General features: G+C 31.7%; 1 protein-coding gene across 4 annotated transcripts in view; it reads left to right on the forward strand.

The window, feature by feature from the left end:
• FMN2 (formin 2) overlaps nucleotides 1-18,124 on the forward strand; it is a 426,622-nt gene that overhangs the window by 218,996 nt on the left and 189,502 nt on the right. For all 4 annotated transcript variants that reach the window (XM_031966950.1, XM_031966953.1, XM_031966951.1 and 1 more), the window contains one exon: nucleotides 5,341-5,402. In XM_031966950.1, the coding sequence (XP_031822810.1) occupies nucleotides 5,341-5,402 (62 nt within the window). The remainder of the gene's footprint in view (nucleotides 1-5,340; nucleotides 5,403-18,124) is intronic.

The following is an 18,124-nucleotide window of genomic DNA, read 5'->3' on the forward strand; positions in this document are numbered from 1 at the left end:
AGATCATGATTACTACTTTTGATATTTTTATCTAATAAAGTCTACTCCTGTTCTTTATTGTTTGTACATATCTTTCCTGACTTCTATTTTATTTCTTCCTGCTACCTTGCCCTTCTATTACCTAACTTACCCCCTCTCCAAGAATCCCACCCTTTCCACTTATCTTCTTGTTTCTATCTGAATTTAGAAGATTTTTATAGCTTTCTAAAATATATTTTGTTTCCTCTATCCCATTCCTGTTCATTTACATACCATTTTATACCTCCCCCATCCTATTCCCTCACCTTATTTCTTTTTAAATTTAGAAGTCTTTTGTTCCCTTCTAATTATATATGTTCTTTCTTTAACTTAGATCTGATGTGTTTAGAGTTCCCTTTAAAAATCCCTCCCTTGTTCTCTCCTCACTCCCTATCCTTTTAGTCTCTTACTTTCAGAATTAAAAAAAAAAATTATACACACACACACACACACACACACCACACACATACACACACAATTTCCATTTAACACTTTCCTGGTGGAGAATAGGATTCCAGAACTACCAGCCCTCTTCCCCTATCTAATTCCTCTCTGTCAGCTCTTCCTTTTGGACCTCATTTTTATTAAATAATTACTTTTTACCTTTCTCTACATGGTTTTGCTTTTTGTAATCACATCATACTCAGTTCTATGCCAATCTTTCTTTCAAACTACTCAATTACTAATGACAATCTTAGAAATATGATTTACATTTCCATGTATAAAAAGTTAACAGTTTGCCCTTATTGAGTACCTTGTAATTAGCCTTTGATGTTTATCTTGTATTTCTCTTGGATCTTCTCTGTCAAATTTTCTATTAAGTTCAAATCTTTTTGCAATAAAATCCTGAAAGTACTACAATTCATTTAATTTCCATCTTCTTTCATGCAAGATTATGCTTAATTTTGCTGGGTGTTATATTTTCACCTACAATCCCAGTTCTTTTGTCCTTCAATATATTTTATCTGAAGACTTGTGGTCTTTTAATGTAGCCACTGCTATTGTCTTCTGTGATTCTAATTGTGGCTCTACCATATCTGAATTAGTTTGCCATTGTTGTTTTTGTTACTTGGAATATTTTCTCCTTGACCTGGGGGTTTGGGAATTTAGCTATGATATCCCTATAAGCTTTATTTCTTGGATTTCTTTCAGATAGTGGATTAGTGGCTAGCTAAAAAATTGTTCAATATTTCCAAGTGTGAGTTTGTGATCCCTTTGTGTAATTGAAATTTAGTGCTTTTTCTTGCACAAGTTTGTTTTATAATAGGCTTTTAAAATGTGATCCTTTCCTTTTCACATAGCTTTTCTGTTGAAAGCTTACAGATAGACATTTTCTTAACTCATACAAATATTCAAACAGAAGTATTACAAGGCTTTCTAGCTAATCCTTGGGTGATTCTAACATTGTAGGAAGTCAGACTAGGAATCATGTGCCATATTTCTTGGTGCTAAAGCAAATGAATTCTGAAAACAAGATAAAAGCAAAGACCCAATATACAAAAAATATAATGCTGATGTCTATGGGCCATACATGTGTGAAACTTTTCGCATAATCAGCAATTACAGAATAAATATCACAACTTTCTCTTCTGATCTAGATTTTTATGATACCACTTGTCTTCTGTATAAGTACACCTTGAGAATAAGAAAAATAATTTTACTGGCATTTTGTAAGTTTTTATAATTTTTGGAATATAATTATAATTTTAAAACTTCAATTTGAATAACTAATTGAATTCTAGATATTCTAAAGTATGATTTCCTACTTCAAAGTTAGTAACAAAGTAATTTACTGAAAAGGCAATGGAATTCAATGAGTTTAGCCAAATTCGTTAGCCACACTTTTAATCAACTGAAATAAATGTACCAAAATATTAAAGACAAGAAAATGCAGTCAATGTTTTATCATTTAATTCTTATTTGTCAGAAACAAATAAATAATCGTGTAACTATTTTCTATCTGGCATTTCCAGCTTATTCCCTTTCTTCTCCATACCCCCTTTTCTCTAGCATGTAGCTGTTATATTTCCATTGACTTCAAATTTTATCTCTTTATAAAACAAATCAAAATAATTTTATAAGCATCCACTTCCATTTTAATTAATTACTTTCTTAAAGTGATCCCTCGGTAGTATACACACACACACCTATAATGTGTGTGTGTATGTGTGTGTGTGTGTGTGTGTGTGTGTGTGTATATATATATATATATATATATATATATATGTATATAATGTCTGGGCATTTGTATGTGTTATAATGTCTGGGCATTTGTATGTGTATGTATATAATGGGGGGGGGGAGGGAATGCACCATGATTGTTCTCTTTTGTAAGATGAATAATGTAAATGTAAATTAGTAATGTAAAAAAGTGCTAAAATAACCTACCAAAGGTGATACAACTAGCTAACTAGATTCCAATTTATTCTTATCATTTTCTTGGTTTTAAATTAATGTGATGGCATAAAATCATTAACTGTCTTATATAAAAAGTAGCCAAATGCACATATTAAGATCATTAACATCTACTTAATTTTTATTCTCAAAAGTTAGCAGTAATACAAATAAATGGATACTGTTCTATTCTTATGAAAAGTCCCTGTGCTTCCTCTTAACATCTTCTTGATTCTCAAATCCAATCACATAAAAATAAAAGAGATACTTTAGTGAAATTAGGAGTAATGTATATTTTATGTATATTATGGGAATGAAGCTAAAACTACTTTATAGACTTGTTAGGAATGGAGAGTTTAGAATTGTGAGGAGTCCCAGATACTGATGGTATTTATGAAGGCACTGGAACAATGTATGTGTGGGGGAGGGGGAGAGGGGGAGGATGAGTAAAAACTATTTATCCTCTAATTGCATTCACATTATCACTTAGTTGACTATTAAAAGGCCATGATTTACAGTGAATGAAGTAATCATAATTATACATTATAGCACTGATTTCCTATCCAGTTCTTAGATTTATTATTTTGTTTGGTAAATAAATATATCAAAATGAATACAAAACATGACATCTATTTTGAACTAACTGAAACAGATTTGGCTATAATTCCATACTGAGCTAATTGTGTCACACCCCAGGAGATATGAATACTATTTTCCTTCTTTTATAAGGAAGGAAACTGAGACAAAGGCAAAAAGTGAAATTTAATGGTTACATAGCAAAGTAGTAACCAAGCCAGGAATTTATATTAAATCTCAGTATTAAATAAAACTGAGCAAATCTTAGACATGAGTCCCCATGGAATGTTCTGATATTCCAGTTCTCAGTTCAGGTGAATGAAACTCATTGTGGAGATAGAAAAAAAAAATTAAGAAAGCACTCCTGGACTCATAATAAAGGCAGGAACTTGCCCAACTTTCCCTTAAATTGCTCCAAATTCTTTTTGATAATGACTCTAAACAAATTTAGAGCATCAAAACAGCCTAAAAGACAGAGTAGAACATTATCCAGCTGAAGACAACTTAGAAGGTCCACAGAAAAGATCTGTGGAACCAGGGTAGGAATCTAGTCCACTGCAGAAAGCACCAGTGCAGCCCTGGCCCTCACCCCAGTCATAGCAACAGCCCCAGCACCAGACCCAGCACCAGCACCAGCACTAGCACCAGTCCCAGGCCCAGACCCAGCACTAGACTCAGCACCAATTAAGCAGGACTCTATTGTTCCAACATACTAGATTTTACAGCAATAGTAAGACATGGACACTCCTGAAAGTTCAGGACAGAAAAAAAAAAATCTTGTGATCATGTTTCTTTAGAAGGATCTCTGAAACCATCTTGGTACAGTACACCTATCATCCTGGAAACAGAACCCTATTTTATCAAACAAATAAAAGCTGAGTAATACTCTAGGAAAATGAGCAGACAGTAAAAAAGTTTCTGGCCATAGAAAGTTACTATGGTGACAAGGAAGATAAAACATGTGCTCAGAAGAAGATAACAAAGTCAAAGTTTCCAAGAAAAATAAGAATTGAACTTGGACCATGGAAGAGCTCAAAAAGGATTTTGAAAGTCAAGTAATAGAGATAAAGTAAAAAATAGGAAAATAATTGAGAGTGGTGCAAATAGAAAAAGGTAAAGAGGAAAAGGATTCCTCAAAAAGCAAAATTGGTCAAATGGGAAAGGAGATACAAAAACTCACTGAGGAAAATAATTCCTTAAAAATGAGAATTGAGCAAATGGAAGTTAAATCATATACATTAAAGCAATACAAAAAATTAAATAGGAAAATTGTGAAATATCTCATTGGAAAAATAACTGATCTAGAAAATAGTTCTGGAGAGATAATTTTAAAATATATTGCTCTACCTGAAAGTTATGATTTCAAAAAAAAGAACCTACACATCATCTTTCAAAAAATTATTTTAAAAAATTAACAGATATTCTAGTATCAGAAGGTAAAATAGAAATTGAAAGAATCAAGTAATCACCTCCTGAAAGAGATCCTAAAATGAATCCTCCGAGGAATATTATAGCCAAATTCTGGAACTCCCTGTCAAGGAAAAAATATTGCAAGCACTCAAAAAGAAACTATTCATTATTAGGGGAGCTACAATAATGATAAAATAAGATTTAGCAGCTTCTATATTAAAGAATTGGAGAACTTAGAATATGATATTCTGGAGAGCAGTGGAGCTTGGTTTACACCAAGAATGACCTACCCAGCAAAACTAAGTATAATCCTTCAGAGGAAAAGGTGTATGTTCAATGAAATAGAGGATTTTTAGGCACTTGTGTTGAAAAGTCCAAAACTGAATGGAAATTTTGATTTTCAAATACCAAATTCTAGAGAACCATAAGGAGGGTACTCAGGAAAGTGGTATCATAAGGGACTTAAAAAGATTTATCTGTTTGCCTTCCTACATAGGACAGTGATACTTTTAAGTCATTAGAACTTTCTCATTATTATGGGAGGAAGAAGGATAAATGTAGATTATATATATATGCATGCAAAAAACATGGGTATGAGTTGAATATGAAGGGATATCTAAAAACAATGAAATTAATGGATGACAGAGATATGTTTTGGGAGAAAGGGAAAGGGAGAAGTGGAATGGTGTAAATTATCTGCTATAAAAAAAGAGTTTTTTTAAAATCATGATATTTATATCTATGAGAATTATATCTATGAGACTTTGGTTTTAGGCCCAGAACTGGTGGGATCATTTGAACTAAAATTTGAAAGTTGGTGGCTACAGATTTATGAAGCCATTTTGCTCTGTATAGTTGAATGGTCAAGCTACTTTTCATAATTAGCTCATAATCATTGTGATCACTAACTATTACTGCTTTTTCTCCCTTTTTTTAAAACAGCTGTTGTGAATTTGGATAACTCTGTAGTTGACCTGGAGACCCTTCAAGCCCTGTATGAAAATGTGAGTAGTAGAAAGAAGTGTGAATACACAGACACAGACACACAGACATACACAGACACAGAGTCTCTTTCTTTTTTCTCTTCCCACTGTCTTCTTCCTTCTCTCTCTGCATTTGTTTCTCTCTCCATCTATCCCAGTCTTTTTAAATAGATTATCTCTATAGATATAGATGTATATACATACATGAAATATGTATAGTATGTGTATGTACACAATAGGAAAGTAAGCAAATATGCAAATGTTACATCTCTTAAATATATGTATATATTAATCTCTATTTTTTAAATGAAGTTTGCTACCCTGTTTAAAAATTAAAGGACTTCAAGGCCAAGATGGTAGAATGAGTAAGGAATCCTCTGAAGTCCCCATTCCCCCATCCCTCTTCCTGTTGCCAAACAACTACATGACCACTTAAGAACTGGTCTAGGAGCAGGGAAGTAGCTTATCAACTTGATAAGAAAAGTAAGTCTTACTGAGTAGAGGGAATCAAAGTCCAAAAGGAACAGCAACAGCCAATCTTCCAAGCAGTCAGACTGCAGCAAGGTTCCAAGCCAGGGGCAATCCATCAGTGAGATCTAACTTTCCTGCAAGCCAGCAGCTCCTAGGCAAGTGAGCATTCTGTGCAAGGCAGCAAGGTACCAGAGCCCAAGTCAAGCACAAGCCACTAAGAGGTTCCACCAATAGCCAGAAAAACTAGAACTCCAGCCAAAAGCCTCGAATAGAGCAGAAAGGACCCCATTTCCATTTCAAGGCCCTACCTCTGGGGCACATCAGCAACAAGATGCCTCTTCCAAGGCCAGCTACCAGAATGACTCTGTTACTATAGCACCCCAGAAGCAAAGTATCACATTCAGGAGAATCCAAAAGAAAGACCTCACCCCTAGTACAAGACAGAAGGGAAACCTACCTTCCTGAGAAGGCAAACTGGCAAACTTAGAAATTCATTACAAGTTAGCAATAAAACCTAGAATCCTAGCACAGAAAGTTTGGGGCATTGCAGGACTAGAGCCTAACTCATTATAAAACACCAAGTTGCAAAAAAAGAACAAAAAAGTGTGTTTACAAAATGTTGCTATGGTGATAGGCTAGGATCAAGACATAAATTTAAAAGAGGACAATAAGATCAAAATAGCTAAAACTGTAATCTCAACGAAAAATATAATGTGATCTCAAGTCCAAAAAGAATCCCTTGCAAAGCTTTAAAAGGACTATGAAAAAAAAATTACAGAAGCAGGACAAAAATTGGGAGAAGAAATTGAAGTAATGTAAAAGAATAAGAAAAAAAAAAGTTAATGGCATATGGAAGGATATGAAAAAAATTTACCGAGTTAAGTTATTCCCTAAAAAAAAAAAATTAGAAAAGGCCAAATGGAAAAGGAAGTACAACAGCTCACTGAAGAAAATAATTTCTTAAAAATTAGAATTGGACAAGTGAAACTAATGATTCTATAAAACATCAAGATATGATCAAACAAAATCAAAAAAAGTTTTAAAAAGGAAGGAAATGATAATTTTTCATTGGAGAAAAACGACTGACTTAGAAAATAAATCCAGTAGAGATAATATGAGAATTATTGGACCACCTTAGAGCCATGATAAAAAGAAAAGAAAGAAAGAAAAAGGAGGAGGAAAAAAGGGGTGGGAAGCTTGGACAACATCTGATATATTAGAACCAAAAGGCAAAATGGAAATTGAAAAAAATATACTTATCACCACCAAAAAGAGATCCTAAAATAAAAACTCCCAGCAACATTGTAACCAAATTCTAGAATTCACAGATCAGAGAGAAAATATTTAAAGCTGCCAAAAAGAAACAATTCAAATATTGTGGGGCTACAGTTAGGATTACACAGAATTTAAAAGCTTTCACCTTAAAGAACTGGAGTTCTCAGAATATGATATACCAGAAGGTAAAGGAGTTAGCATTACACTCAAGAATCACTTATGCAGCAGAATTGAATATAATCTTTTAGGGGAAAATAGATATTTAATGAAATAGAGGACTTCTAAACATTTCTATTAAAAAAACCAGAGCTGAATAAAACAAAATGGCTTCCAAAATAAACATAAATATGAAAAATTTTTAAAAAGAAACAAGATAGAAAAAAATTAAGAAATTCAAGGTTGAACTGTTTGTATTTTTATATGACAAGCTATTTGTAACTCTTAATAATTTTATTACCATAAGAACAAATAAAAGGAACATATATAGAGAGAAGGTGTGGATTTTAGGTGATTTTGATAGGATACCTTCCTCAAAAAATAAAGGGGTGAGAAAGACTATTGCATGGAAAGAAAGGGGGGGAGAGATTGAATGGGATAAATTATCCCACATAAAAGAGACAACAAAGAACTATTATAATTAAGGGGAAGATAGGGATGGGAAGGGCAAAGTTCAAACCTTATTTTCGTGAAAATTGGCTTAATGAGGGAATAACATACACACTCGTTTGGATATAGAAATCTTACTCAATCAGCCAGTAAAAAGGGACAGGGATAATAGATGAAGTGGGGAGAGAGATGGACTGATAAAAATAAGGGGATATTGGGGAAGACAATAATCAGAAGTTAAACATTTGTGAGGAGACATAGGGTGGGGGAGAAGAGAAGGAACCAAACAAGTGAAAAATAGTATGGAGGGAAATATACAGTTAGAAAGCACAACTACAAATGTGAATGGAATGAACTTGCCAGTAAAATGCAAGTCAATAACAGAATGGATTAAAAGCCAGAATCCTATGTGTTTTTCCCAAGGAATACATTTGAAGCACAGAGATGCCCATAGGGTAAAGGTAAGAGGATAGAGCAGAATTTTTTATGCTGCAGCTGAAACAAAGAAAGAAAGAATAACAATCATGATCTCAGATAAAGACAAAACAAAAAGAGACTTAATTAAAGAGATAAAGAAGGAAGCTAAACGATATCATAGACAATAAAGTCTTTTCAATGCTAAATCTATGTGCAACAAATAATATAGTATCTATATTTTTAAAGAAGTTGAATGACTTACAGAAGGAGCTAGATGATAAAACTATACTAGTGAGGGACTTCAGCTTTGCCTTCATAGAATTAGATAAATCTAACCAAAACACAAGAAGGAAGTTAAGGAGCTGAATAAAATTCTGGAACATTTTGACATAATTAATCTCTTGGGAAAATTGGATGAGAATGGAAATAATACATATATACATACCCACATTTTTCTTAATAGTATATGGCACCTACCCAAAAATTACCCATATATTAGGATGTAAAAATATCATAACTAAATGCAGAAAAATAAAAATAATAAATGCATCCTTTCCAGAACATAATTCAATAAAAATGCATTTAGTAATGGGCAGGGAAAAGAAACATTAAAATTAATTGGAAATTAAATAATCTAATCCTCAACAAACAAGTGATTCAAAGAACAAATCATAGAAACTATCACTAGTTTTTTTTTTTATTAAAGAAAATGACAATGATGAGACAACATACCAAAATTTATGACATGCAGTAAAAGTAGTATTTAGGGGAAATTTTATATTTCTAATTGTTTACGTGAATAAAATAGAGGGAAAAAAAATCAAGCCAACATATTTTGTATGCAACTAAAAAAAAAACTAGAAAAAGGAAAAAAAAATAAATGCCTAATTAAACACATATTGGAAATCTTGAAAATCAAATAAGAGATTAATAAAATTGAAAGTAAGAAAACCAGTGAACTAATAAATAAAACTAAAAGAAATTTTTTTGAAAAAAGCAAAATAAACTAAACAAGCCATTGGTTAATTTGATTTTAAATAGGAAAGAGAAAACCAAATTGTTAGTATCGAAAATGAAAGGGGTGAATTCACCCAAATGAAGAGGAAATTAAGATTATTTTGTTAGGAACTATTTTGCCCAATTATGCCAATAAATTTGGCAATCAAAGTGAAATTTACATATTATATATATATATGTATATATATATATATATACACACACATATATATATGCCAATTTAACAAAAGAAGAAATAAAATATTTAACCCAATTTTAGAAAAGGCATTGAACAAGTCATAATGAATTTTCTAAGAAAAAAATTCCCAGGAGGAGCTGAATTCACAAACAAATACTATAAAACAAATAATAAATCCCAATACTATATAAACTATGTGGAAAAATAGAGTACTGCAAAATTCCTTTTATGACCCTAATATCATGCTGATACTAAAATCAGAAAGTACCAAACTGAGAAAGAAAGTTATAGACCAATTTTCCTAATGTATATTGATGTAAAATTTTTAATTAAAATACTAGCAAAGTGATTACATCACTATGTCACAAGAATCACATAGTATGACCAAGAGGTATTTATACCAAGAATGCAGGACTGGTTTAACATTAGGAAAACTAACAGCAAAATTGACCAAATCAATAACAAAACAAAAAGAAATATGATTATTTCAACATATTCAGAAAAAATCTCAGTCAAAATAAACACCTATTCTTATTAAAAATAATAGAGAGAGGAGGAATAAGTAGAAATTACCTTAAAATGATAAGTAATATTTATTTAAAAACATAACCAAGAATTATCTTTGATAGGGATAAACTGAATATCTTATCAGTAAAATCAGGGATGAAGCAAGGATATTCATTATTACCTCTATAATTTTATATTGTACTAGAAATATTAACTATAGCAATAAAAGAAAAAGAAATTAAAGGAATTAGAATAGGCAGTGAGGAAACAAAACTATCACTCTTTGAAGATAACATGATGGTATACTTAGAGTCAATTGAGAATCTACTTGAAATTATTAGCAATTTTAGCAAAGTTATAAGAGACAAAAGAAACCCACACAAAACCTCAGCATTTCTATATATTACCAACAAAGTGCAGCAGCAAGAAATTGACAAAGAAATTAAATATAAAATAACTTTAAACAATATATAATACTTGGTAGTCTATCTGCCAAGATGAGCCTAGGAACCATATGAATAAAACTAGAAATCACTTTTCACATAAATAAAGTCAGACCTAAACAATAAGAAAATATTAATTGTTCATGCATTTGCCAAGCCAATATGATAAAAATGACTGTTCTTCCTGAATAAATTTACTTATTCAGTGCTTTGTCAATAAAACTATCAAAATTATTTTATAGAACTAGATAAAGTAATAACAAAATTCACCTGAAAGTACAAAAATTCAAGAATATCAAGAGAATGTAAAAAAAATGCAAAAGAAAGTGAACTAACCCAATAGTTATCAAATTGTGTTATAAAGCAGTAATTATCTTTTTTTTTTAGTAGCCTTTTATTTACAGGTTATATGTATGGGTAACTTTACAGCATTAACAACTGCCAAACCTCTTGTTCCAATTTTTCACCTTTTACCCCCCACTCCCTCCCCTAGATGGCAGGATGACCAGTAGATGTTAAATATATTAAAAAATAAATTAGATACAGAATAAATATACATGACCAAACTGTTGTTTTGCTGTACAAAAAGAATCAGACTCTGAAATATTATACAATTAGCTTGTGAAGGAAATCAAAAATGCAGGTGGCCATAAATATAGGGATTGGGAATTTTTAGTCATCTCCCAGAGTTCTTTCTCTGGGCATAGCTGGTTCAGTTCATTACTGCTCCATTGGAAATGATTTGGTTGATCTCATTGCTGAGGATGGCCAGGTCCATCAGAACTGGTCATCATATAGTATTGTTGTTGAAGTATATAATGATCTCCTGGTCCTGCTCATTTCACTCAGCATCAGTTCATGTAAGTCTCTCCAGGCCTTTCTTAAATTATCCTGTTGGTCATTTCTTACAGAACAATAATATTCCATAATATTCATATACCACAATTTATTCAGTCATTCTCCAATTGATGGGCATCCACTCAGTTTCCAGTTTCTAGCCACTATAAAGAGGGCTGCCACAAACATTCGTGCACATACAGGTCCCTTTCCCTTCTTTATGATCTCTTTGGGATATAAGCCCAGTAGTAACATTGCTGGATCAAAGGGTATGCACAGTTTGATAACTTTTTGAGCATAGTTCCAAACTACTCTCCAGAATGGTTGGATTTGTTCACAACTCCACCAACAATGCATCAATGTCCCAGTTTTCCTGCATCCCCTCCAACAATCATCATTATTTTTTCCTGTCATCTTAGCCAATCTGACAGGTGTGTAGTGGTATCTTAGAGTTGTCTTAATTTGCATTTCTCTGATTAATAATGACTTGGAGCATCTTTTCATATGACTAGAAATAGTTTCAATTTCTTCATCTGAGAATTGTCTGTTCATATCCTTTGACCATTTTTCAATTGGAGAATGGCTTGATTTTTTACAAATTAGAGTTACTTATATATTTTGGAAATGAGGCCTTTATCAGAACCTTTGACTGTAAAAATATTTTCCCAGTTTATTGCTTCCCTTCTAATCTTGTCTGCATTAGTTTTGTTTGTACAAAAACTTTTCAGTTTGGTATAGTTGAAATTTTCTATTTTGTGATCAGTAATGATCTCTAGTCCTTCTTTGGTCATAAATTCCTTCCCCTTCCACAGGTCTGAGAGGTAAACTATCCTGTGTTCCTCTAATTTATTAATAATTTCATTCTTTATGCCTAGGTCATGAACCCATTTTGACCTTATCTTGGTGTATGGTGTTAAGTGTGGATCAATGCCTAGTTTCTGCCATATTAGTTTCCAATTTTCTCAGCAATTTTTATCAAACAGTAAGTTCTTATCCCAAAAGCTGGGGTCTTTGGGTTTGTCAAAGATTAGGTTGCTATAGTTGTTGACTGTTTTGTCCCTTGAACCTAACCTATTCCACTGATCAACTAATCTATTCCTTAGCCAATACCAAATGGTTTTGGTAACTGCTGCTCTATAATATAATTTTAGATCTGGTACAGCTAAGCCACCTTCATTTGATTTTTTTTTCATTAGTTCCCTTGAAATTCTTGACCTTTTGTTTTTCCATATGAATTTTGTTGTTATTTTTTCTAGGTCATTAAAATAGTTTTTTGGGAGTCTGATTGGTATAGCGCTAAATAAATAGATTAGTTTAGGTAATATTGTCATCTTTATTATATTTGCTCGCCCTATCCAAGAGCATTTAATATTTTTCCAATTGGTTAGATCAGACTTAATTTGTGTGAAAAGTGGTCTGTAATTTTAAAGCAGTAATTATCAAAATAGTTTGGTGCTGACTGAGAAGTAGAATGATGGATCAGGGGAATAGATTAAGTACATTATAGTAAATGACTACAGTAATCATGTATATGATAAACTCACAGGTTCAAGTTTTTCAAACAAAAATTAATTATTAAACAGAAACTGGTAAAACTGGAAAGCAATATCGCAAAACTTAATATTGACTAGCATCCTTATACACCAAATTTAAGTCAAAATGGGTTTGTGATTTACACACAAAACGTGATAGCATAAGCAAATTAAGAGAGTATCAAATAGTTTAACTGTCAGACTTATGGATAAAGGAAGAATTAAGATATAGAGAGCATTACAAAATGTAATATAGATAATTTTGATTTTCAAAGCTACCTATAGTCATATTTTTAAATGCTCCAAATTACTATTGATTAGAGAAATATGGATTAAAATAATTGTGATTACCACCTAATAGCTATCAGATTGGCTAAAATGACAGGAAAAAAAAAAGGAAAATGTTGTATGTTGGAGGGAATATGGGAGAACTGGTTCAATAATGCATTGTTTGTGCAGTTGCAAACTGATCAAATCATTCTGAAGAGCAATTTGGAACTTTGCCCAAAGGGTTACAAGACTGTATATACCCTTTTATCTAGCAAAACCACTGCTAGATCTATATCCCAAAACCATTCAAAAAAGGCAGAAGGACCTATTTGCACAAAATATTTATAACAGCTTTTTTTGTTGTGGCTAAGAATTGGAAATCCAACAATTGGAAATCTTATCAATTGAGGAATGGCTAAACAAGTTGTTGTATTTGACAGTAATGGAATATTATTGTGCCATAAGAAATGATAAGCAGGACTATTTCAGAAAAAAACAAACAAAACCCTGCAAAGACTTACATGAACGGATGCATATGGAAGTGAACACTGCCAAAAGAATGTTGTACACAGTTATAGCAATATTGTTCAGTGAAGGACTGTGAATACTTAGCTATTCTCAGCAATATAATGATCCAAGACAATCCCAAAGGACTTACGATAAAGCATACTATCTGTCTCCAGAAAAAGAACTGACATTTATTGAATACTCAAATATATTCATTTTGCTTTCTTTCCTTCATTTTCTTCTTCTTTATTTGAGTCTCTTTGTACAAAATGATTAATATGGAAATGCTGTACATAATTGCTCATATAAAACCTATATCTGATTATTTACCATTTCAGGCAAGGGAAAGGAGAGAGAAAAGTATAGAATTTAAAATTCAAAACTTTAAATTAAAATGTTTTAAAAATTGAAAAAAATTAGAATGTATTTCTGAGAGATAAATTTAGATTTACTTCCTTTAAATATCATAAATACAGTAGGCTATGTAATAGATTTAGAGATTAGAGTATTCTCATGAATAGATAGATGCTTTCTATTCTAGCTTGTTCTCACAGATTCATTAGTACACAAAAGGTTCTCACAAACACCCATCAGTAGAAAATTTATGAACATGATGCAGTAAGTTGTGATTACTATTAAGATAATAGTATCATTCTCCCATTCCTAACAAACTCTCTCTCTATTTCATCCTTCCATTTAAACCTCTATACTCTCCAGGAATAGTTCCTGAGTCATTCCAGCATGGACTTTCAGCTTGAACATTTCTAATTATGAATCTGTAGATAGGCAACCAAAATCTTGACAGGCAGAGAATAGTTTCTCTTACACTGCCTACTCCTTTGAGGATTGCTTAATTACACAAAAAATCCTTAATATCTACAATATTTCCTAACAGTGGGAATATATGACCCATGTAGTAGAGAGCTTTGATATTATTCAAAAGATACCACATGGTACCTAGAATTCTGTTAAATATTTAATAGATTCTCAGTGAATAAAGGTTGAATAATTAATGATAAAAATTACTCACATTTTGTTTTTATTTAAAAAAACACATGGAATTAGTATAATTATACTCATTTTATGAATTGATGAAACTGAAATCCAATGAGATTTTGAATCACCCAAGATCATCTCTCTCTCAATTAAGAACCGCTACTTCAATAAATTTACTTATTCAATGACAAAACAACCAGAGAATTGTTGGGGGGGGCAGCGCTAGAAAAATAATTATTAAATTTATCTGCAATGACAAAATAACAATCTAAAAGAAAAGTCATTTTTAAAATGAAAGAAAAACAGAAAACCAGCGTTCTATAAAACATATTCTCACAAAGTCATGATCATCAAATTTGTTACTGGTAAAGAAATAGAGAGATGAATCTGTCAAACATATTAGTTATATAGTACACAGAAGTATATGAAATATGTAACCTTATGTTCAATAAAAACAGATCTCTGATTTTCTGAGTTAAGAATTCTTTTTTGTGATGAAATATAGGGGACATAGAGGTCTTCCATGTACAGTTTAAATCAGAAATGGTACAGGTATTTATTTACTCAAAAGAAATACTATACATAATATATTATGACAAGCACATATTGAAAGAAGACATAAAATAGGATAGAGTGATTTTTAGTGACTATTGCACACTTCCAGGATGCTAAGATTTTAATGTCAGGACATGAAGCATTTTGAGGACTACTGAATAGGTGATTTGGATTTCATTTTGACTGTCTACATTCACAGTCTTCAAAATCAGTGTATTTTGGCCAGCTAGAGCAGAGGCTGGACTTATTCCCCAGCTGTTGTTCATTTTCTCCAAAAGTGCTAGAGTAGGAGCCAAAAATTCTTTCCTAAGTATATCTGGCATTGATTGAGGACCTAGGATCTTCAGACATCTTACTCACAAAGTCACAGAGTCTAAAGCATCCCTTTCTAGAATGATATTCAATTACCTCTGATCAAGAAAAGAAACAAAAAACATAAAAGATAGCCAGAAGCCCATCAATAAGCTTTCTGAGCTGAACTCATCTTCAGGTGCCATGTGGAAGTAGTTGACATGATGTCAAAATGGCATAAGGCCAGAAAGGCACCCACTCTGTCCCAATACCTTTAGCGAAAGGGTCAAAAACTCTTCAGAAATACAGTTTATGTAAATAAAGAGCAGTTGTTCTTGGGTTGTTCCCTTTGAAAGATCTATTGAGTTAGAAATTTCCTGCCCACTAGCCAGTAAAGGTTTATGATACTTGGGAGTACCCAAATCCCAAGCTAGCACACATGGTCAGACAGAAACAGGCAAAAAAGATTCTTCATATGCCCTGTTACTCATCAACACTAGCTGGCAAAAATGACAAACCCAGGTTTTCAAAGTCCAAGGTTCTTTTCATGCTGCTACACTGAATTAAATGCATTTGGATTAAGCATGAAATTAGATTAGACCATCAGTCATTGGAGGGACTTGAGGAGAGTGTGTTCATGCCTCATTACAAACATATTACTACTACTGGGAAAGTAACTAAAAGCATGCAGATTATAAGAACAATGACTGTATAATACATATATCCACTTGGAAATAAATAATTGAGCTCTAAATGAGGCACATTATAGTTTCATTAGCCATTAATACAGGAAGAGAAGAATGGAAATGTCCTGTTTTTCCTTTTCTCCTCTCTCTTTGGTGTGACATGGAAAGAAATATAAATATAGAATCAACCTTGTCACTGAACAAGATTTTCCAAATTTATCTTTGTAATAAGTTAATAGTCACTGGTGCAATCTTTAAATATTAAGAAAAGCATATTTATTCATGATCAGTATTTAGAAATATTCTTCATCTGATTATTTTTTCTCCATATAACTTTCGTTATATAGTGGTGATTTAATATATCATACTTGCATTTATTTTTCTTTCCTTCACACTTAACCCACAAATGAAAAGGAAAAGCAAAAATAAGACTAAATGTTATTTAAAAAACATGCATAGTAAAATAAAATAAAACTCATTAAGGTCCAAAAAAAAAGTTCTTTAAATCTTTTAAAGTTGTTTTTATAATATAGTTATTATTTAGTAAAAATGCTATGATTTTACTCATCTTGATCTGTATTAGTTCATGTTAATCTTTGAAACTATTCTCTTTTTTTTTTCATTTCTTATGACATAGTAGCATTCTATTACATTCATAAAGCATAAATTGTTCAGACATTCCCTTCAATTTTCAGTTCTATGCTACCACAAAAAGAAAGAAAGGATTAATTTGTTTATGAGTCCTTTTTTTCTTTGATCTCTTTACCATATAAATCTAATAGAGGTATTGCTGGATCAAAGAGTATGTACAGTTCTGTGACATTTTAGGTAGAGATACAAATCACAATCCAGGATGACTGGACCAATACACAATTCCTCTAACACTAAATCTATGAATTTCTCCCACCATACATATACACACACCCTCCAAAATTTTCTTTCATTTTCTTCTTTTGCATTTCTACCAATCTGTTGGGGGTCACTTAATATTTCTCTAATGATGAGCAATTTAAAACATTAAAAAAAAGAAAAATAATATTCCTGTTGATAATTTGGCTTGTTTTCTTTATAAGCTGCATTTTATATTCTTGGACAATTTGTCAACTGTGGAATTGTTCTTATTCCTTAAATAGCTTGAAAAGCAGATATTTATCAGAAGGACTTACTACAACATTAAAATTCCTTCTTTTCTTATTTTATCTGCATATATATGTACATATACATATATACATATGATCAGAATTGTCCTTTATTTTCTAGGATATCTCTTATTTAATCATAAACATCATTCTTAGTCATATATTTGAGAGGGCATTTCCTTACTGTTCCTCTAATATATTTATGATATGACCTTTTATATGTAAATCAAGTATCTATTTGAATCTATATCAGGGGAGATATTGGTCTAAACCTAACTTTCCCTCAGAAATTTGTGTTAAATAGTGAAACTTTACCCTAGTAGAAAGATTATTTGTTTTGAAAAAAACACAGGGCTACTAGGATAATATTAAGTATCTCATATATTATAATGATCCACTTCTCTGCTTTTTAACTAATATCAAATCATTTTGCTAATTACTATTTAGCAATGCTATTTGAAATCTAGTACACTAAGATCACCATTCTTCTTACTTTTCCCATTACACTTTTGAGATGGGTGACATTTGTTTCCAATGAATTTATTTCCCCCCCCCCCACTCTATAAATAATCCTTTACTTACTAACTTAGATTAGCACAGAATAAATAAATCATTTTAGATAGTACTATCATTTTTGTTATCAACCTTCCAATGAGTAATTAATATGAAAGTTCTTCCCTTTTGCCTACATTTATTCCATTTTTCTTGTCTTAGGGCAGTAGCTAGCAGGAGTATCTGATATGATTATACATTTTTAATTATTATATCCCATGAGCAATTAACATTTCTTGAATGATTTAATCTTTATTTAGATAAAGGTTTTTGGTAATTATTTTCATATATTTCCTCTGTGTGTCTTACCTGGTATGTTTCCAGATATTTTATACATTCTTTTATTATTTAAAATCCATACCTGATTTTTGAGGGAATAACACAGAGAATACCCTGAAACTTTCCTGAAGTTATTATTTCAATTAATTTTACTTGACTCTCTGTAGGGATCTGCTTAAACCATG

The sequence above is a fragment of the Sarcophilus harrisii genome, chromosome 4 (assembly GCF_902635505.1).
Source record: "Sarcophilus harrisii chromosome 4, mSarHar1.11, whole genome shotgun sequence".
Lineage (NCBI taxonomy): Eukaryota > Metazoa > Chordata > Mammalia > Dasyuromorphia > Dasyuridae > Sarcophilus > Sarcophilus harrisii.